At 47.1% G+C, this 6,000-nt stretch overlaps 1 protein-coding gene across 2 annotated transcripts in view; it reads right to left on the reverse strand.

Moving 5' to 3' along the window:
- Positions 1 to 4,883, reverse strand: part of Ankrd28 (ankyrin repeat domain 28) — a 150,190-nt gene extending 145,307 nt beyond the window's left edge. The window contains exon 1 of one of the 2 annotated variants that reach the window (XM_040747752.1): positions 4,766 to 4,883. In XM_040747752.1, coding sequence (XP_040603686.1) covers positions 4,766 to 4,792 — 27 coding nt within the window. In that variant the 5' untranslated portion in view covers positions 4,793 to 4,883. The remainder of the gene's footprint in view (positions 1 to 4,765) is intronic. The other variant, XM_040747753.1, reaches the window with a different exon arrangement.
- Positions 4,884 to 6,000: the final 1,117 nt, after the last annotated feature.

Raw genomic sequence — 6,000 nt, forward strand, 5'->3', positions numbered from 1 at the left:
CAGAGATTATGCCTATCTCTTCCTTCTGTACTGTTACTGTTCAACACAAAGCAAAGAGAATTCTGACAGAGTATTGAATATAAGAGCATCAGTGTTCTTCAGCATTTAATATATTTTATAAACATGATTACAAGGCATTTCAAAGTACCACAGTCACTGTTCTACTGCTGGGAAGAGACACCATGACCAAGACAACTCTTATAAAAGAAAACATTTATTGGGGCTGTTTGCAGCTTCAGAGGCTTAGTCCTTTATCAGCATGGCAGGGAGCCTGGCACTGGAGCAGGAGTTGAGAGCTACATTCTGATCCACAGGCAGAGAGAGAGACTGGAGCTGGCATGGGTTTTTGAAACCTCAAAGTCCACCCTCAGTGACATACTTCTTCCAACAGGGCCACAAAACTCCAACAATGCCACACCTCCTCATCCTTGTAATCTTTTTTCAAACAGTCCCACTCTCTGATGATTTAAATAAGCTTTCAAATATAGCCCTAGGGGACATTCTTATTCAAACTACTCCACAAATGTATCTTCCTTTTTTCCTATTCATGAAAGGACAACTTATGTTCCACTCTTAGTAGATCCTTGATTAAGTGAGAATTTTTACTATCCAAAATAAAAGTTAGTTTTTCATTTTTTATGTAGATTTCTTAATCTATTCTTTTTATACTTTGTAACCATAGGGCAGCCTAGACTACAAACCAATTTCCAGGATATCCAGGGACACAGAAAGAGACCTTGTCTCAAGCAACCCTCTCACAAAGTTGCTGGATATGGCATGGTGGTGCACACCTTTAATTCCATCACTTAGATGCATGTGAGTTTAAGGACAGACTTGTCTGCACATCAAGTTCCAGGGCAACCAGGGCTACATAACAAACTCTCTAAAGCAAACCAAGAATATCCATATACAAAGCATTTTGATCATATCTGAGGGAGAGGGGAGAGAGGAGAGAGTTTATGACCACTTTAGCCCCTTTATGTTAAAGAACACTAGGTTTAATGAGTATCATTTTTGTAGCTTTTCTCCAACACATCTAACTTAGCAGCTGTAAACTAGTTTCATACTAGTTTTTTTTTCTTATAACCTGAGTATTCATTGTTCTTATGGTAGCTACCAATTTACCAACTTTTATAAATAGATCTTACCTAACAATCTGGACTTCTAGCATCTTTTCTTTGTTGTTGTTGCTTTGTTTTGTTTTTCAAGACAGGGTTTCTCTGTATTGTCTTGGAGACTGTCCTGAAACTCGCTTTGTAGACCAGGCTGGCCTCGAACTCACAGACATCCCCCTGCCTCTGCCTCCCCAGTGCTGGGATTAAAGGCGTGCACCACTAACACCCGGCTGACTTCTAGCATCTTAAAGGAAAATGGAATTCCATAAATACTAGACATGCCTGCAAAACAACAAAGGTTTGGGGATCAGCAGCTACTAACATGCTGATACCAAGGTCATGATCTCCACCACTCCTCATGTTCTATAGATTGAATCCACTGTCAGTAGCTTCTGAAATGGGAAATCTAAACAAAGACCAACCACCTTTATTAATAGAATATAATGATTATGACTTAGAAAGTAGCCATAAATGAACAATTTTTATCAGCTAAAGAGATAAACAGTGATACCTAAGGGGGAAGAATCCTGCCATTGTTACAGATGAATGTTATATAAGGCAAAGAAATTAAGAAAGAAAATTCATGTCTACTGTTATCAACAGAAAACAAAAGCTTCATTTTACTAACAATATTTTATGTGTCTCAGTGTTTTACCTGCATGTACCCATATGTATGTCTAGTGTCCTAGGAAATCAGAAGGGTGTTGGATACCCTTGAACTGAAGCTAAAGACAGTTGGAAGCTGCTATATGGGTTCTGGGAACTGAATCTATGGGTCCTCGAAATTGAACTTGGGTCCTCTGAAGAGCAGCAGGAGCTCTTAACCAATGAGCAATCTCTCTAGCCCTCACTTTCTTACAATTCAAAAAGTATTTTCATCTACTCATAGACAGAAAGTAACACAAATATTATTTCTTATCCTCTTACTGGCACAAAATGAGAATGATGTCCTATTCTGATTAGTGAATGGATGAAAACAATTTCATTTATTTGCTTACTGATTTTCTATCTGTCTTCTCTGTGTGTCTTGTGTGTATATTGTTGGTTTCTGTACCTATGGGTGCATATGTACATGTGGAGGCCAGAAGTCAACCTGCAGTGTCATTCCTCAGGAATAAGCCAAGCAGGCTAGCCTGACTGATTAGGAAGCCCAGGGATCTATGTGTCTCTGACTCCCAGGAACTGGGATTACAAGCATGTGTCATTGTGCCCAAGTTTTTTATAGGAATTCTGGGGATCAAACTCAGATCCTCATACTTATGTGGGCGGCAAACAATTAACTGACTGGGCCATCTCTCCATTTCTAATTGTCTATCTATACCACATAGAAACCTGAAGAAAAACCCTTACTCATTTCTAGCTTCTATGTACTATGCTTTGCAAGGTTAGGAAAAACACAACAACAAATTACTTTACTTCCTAGCTCAAATGTAAAGCTTTTGAGTTCGAAGCTATGTCAACTACCTTCCAAGTTTAAAATCCTATCCAGATCTTCTCATCCTTCCTCCAAAAAGCATTTCATTAGCTGAAGTGCTTTTACTACAAATGGAAAAGGTTAAACTGCTTGCATTCTACTGTTTCTGTCATCACTTCTAATGGCTTGTCACATATCAACACATAAACCAATTTCTTTTTTTTGTTTTGTTTTGTTTTTTCGAGACAGGGTTTCTCTGTATTGTTTTGGAAGCTGTCCTGGAACTTGCTCTGTAGACCAGGCTGGCCTTGAACTCACAGAGATCCGCCTGCATCTGCCTCCTGAGTGCTGGGATTAAAGGAGTGTGTCACCAACGCCCGGCCCATAAGCCAATTTCTAAAAAGGGCAATTTCCTTTAAATTAGGCAAACTAAACTCAGTTCTTAAAGTCTTTCAAAACAAAAACCAAACAAAAACTAGATGAGACAATTATTTCGTAGTACAGTAAGTTTTCGCCAGCAATGCCATCTCATTAACTTACTCAAATATTCTCAAGTTTTCAGGTGCTATGTTAAAAATCAATATCACCACTGAGTAGTAAAGGATATTACAATGGATCAGTATTACAAAGGCTTCAAAATTGTAGTTCCTAAATACTCAAATGCAAAACTGCAAATGATTATTTGTATTTCATGGTTTTTATAAACTAAGATTTTAAAAGTCTACCAGATTCCTAATGCACACAATGATCAAATCACAAAATAATCTTTCCAAAAGTGAAGAGCTAGAACCAAATACGCAGGTACAAAATGCTACTAGAAAAATAAAGATTAGTGGAAAATCTAGACCTTGAGTTTCATGGTATTAACTATATAAGAATTAGATGACATAGGCTTTAACGGTGCTTTTTTTTTCTGACAGTACAATGAAAGGTTTTGTTGTATTTAACACAGTAACCAAGAGCTACCTGTGGCTAGTGAGCACTTGAAAAGTGACGGGCGCAACTAAGAAAATGGGTTTTCTTAATTTAATTGAAGATTCTATATGTGACTAATGGTAACATGTTGGACAGTAAAGCTACTCACATAATTTGAAATACAAACTATCAAAGATTTTCAATGGACCATATCTTAATGCTAATATCAGTTAAAACTATGGTGATACCAAATGATACATGAAGCCAGCCATCAACCTAAATGGAATACTCAGTTTTGAAATGAAAACTGATATTAGCTGGATTCAGAACTTAAATTTTAACTAGTAGAAAATAATGTAGTGCATATTAAGTTGTTCCCTGTCATTTTTACTAAGCCCATGCTCACTTTTTGAATGGTTTCCCAATGCATTCAAGAATCTTTCCCTTCAGTATCTCCTATTCAGGCAAACAATGGCAAAATAAGCACTCAGCATTAATAGATTCCCACGACTCCTAAATTTCACACGTTAATTTCCCTTTTCCTTAAAAGACATAGAACAGTGGGGGGAGAGTTTATCTCGTGATGCAGATTATAAAGTTTTATAGTTCATCTCTCCTTTTTAAAGGTAACAAGCATCCAGACACAGTTGCAATCTCACTGGCAGATACAAAGTTGTTTTTCAGGCCCCACGGAACGAGTCTTTTGAGCGATTCAAGTGTTCTTTGACAAGCTCTTCCTAAGTCAAGAAAACTAACCAAGATGGTGCAGAAAATGTCAACAGAAAGCAAGTCCGGGGATCTGCACAGTCACAACTAGTCTCTCCAAGCAGATTCAATCACGAGCGGGGGGTTTGCTTTCTTCCGCCACCACCACTCCAGAGGCGAGGCAGCGCGCGGGGCCGTGAGCCACCCTAGGACACAAACCCGAGAGCAAGGTCGTGACCCCGGGTCACGGCCGCCCGCGGCCGCCACCGCACCTCGCAGAGCCACCTGTTAGGCCCGAGCCTCACCTGGCAGGAAAGAGACGGCGCCTCCCCGGCAGCGCGAGGGCGGCGAGCGCGGAACCCGCCCGTGCGGCGGCGGCGGCCGCGCTCCCCCGGCGGCACGTGGGTTTCCCGGGGCCCGGGCTGCACTGACAGGCGGCCGGCCCCGCGGTCCCAGGCTGCAGCCTCGCGCCGCTCCCGGCCCGGGACACCCGCTTCCCTGGCGGCCGCGGCGCTGAGCGAGCGCCCGGGGCGGCCCACGCCGCCGGTCCGCCCTCCTCCTCCTCCTCCTCCGGCTCCGCAGTGGCCGCGATCCCGCTCCGCCGCCCCTCACCTACCTGGTCGCGGAGTTTGAGGAACGCCATGGCGGTCGCCGCCGTCCGGCCGCTGCCCGGGGCCGGCGGCTCGGTGGCCGGCTTCGCTAAGGAGAGCGCGGGCAGGGGGCGGCGCCGCCTCCCCGGCCGCCCGCCGCCGCCGCCGCCGCCGCCGCGAGCCCGCCGGTCCCGCCTCCTCCACCGAGGACTCCCGCCCTCTTCCTTCCTTTCTCTCCGTCTCCGACGCCTCCGCACGCAGCCGCAGCCTTCGCCGTCGCCTCACGCCCTCCCGCCCGAGAGAGCCCCCGGTAGCCCCGCCGCCCCGCCGCGCCGCGCCGCTCCAGCCCGCGGCAGCGGCGGCATCCAAACTCCACTCCACAATATTACCACCACCGCCCGCCGCGATTGGCGGCCGCGCGGGGGGAGAGGCCAGAGTAAGACGAGCGCCTATTGGCCACGCCGCCGCGCTCGCTCGCGTCCCGGCCCCGCCCCCCCGCCCAGGGAGGGGCGGGGCACAGGAAGCGGCGGCGCGCGGAGCGGGGCGGGCCAGGTGGCGGGGCGGCTGGGCGCGCGCCCCGGGCGCGGTGGGCGGGGCCGGGGCGGGAGGTGGGGAGGGGCCGCAGCCGGGGACCCGGGTAACGGCCCGGGATGGCACGTGGAGGCGGAGCGCACAGGTTCCGCGCAGCCAGGTGTGAATAAAGGAGCGGGTGCGGGGCGGAGGGGGGGGGCCTCGGGGCCGGTGCTGCTTCCGTGAGAGTAGCGAAGGCTCTGGGGAGCCGGGCTCGCACGTGGAGCCGGAATGAATGCCTTCGCGGCACTGGGGGCGAGGTGGTCACGGGGGACTACTGGCATTACGAACGGAAGGGCGTGGCCTTCAGAGCCTGAACAGGTTGTGACACAGAGCATTTCTCTCCAAAGCCCTCTTTTCAATCTTGCATGCATTTCCCCCCTTTCTTTATCATAAAAAGGGTTTTGCCTCCCACTCGAGGGGAATCAATTTTTTCTTTTTTTTTGCAAAAGGATGTGCAAGATTGCCAATAAATAGCATCCTTGGATGGAGAAGAGGATGACTCCCTCACCATGACACACACACCCACGCCAACCCACAGCTCAGAAGAGGCTTTTCTTTCTTAGGCAGCCACACACTTACCATTCCAGGCTTGTGTGGGAGAAAATTGTAGTTCGCCTATGTCTGTCCGCCTGGGCGGCTCCAGGCCATGGTTAATAAAAGGTACAGATAGTTAGAACACAAACGTGAG

This window comes from Mesocricetus auratus, unplaced genomic scaffold (genome assembly GCF_017639785.1).
Source record: "Mesocricetus auratus isolate SY011 unplaced genomic scaffold, BCM_Maur_2.0 Super-Scaffold_100006, whole genome shotgun sequence".
NCBI lineage: Eukaryota > Metazoa > Chordata > Mammalia > Rodentia > Cricetidae > Mesocricetus > Mesocricetus auratus.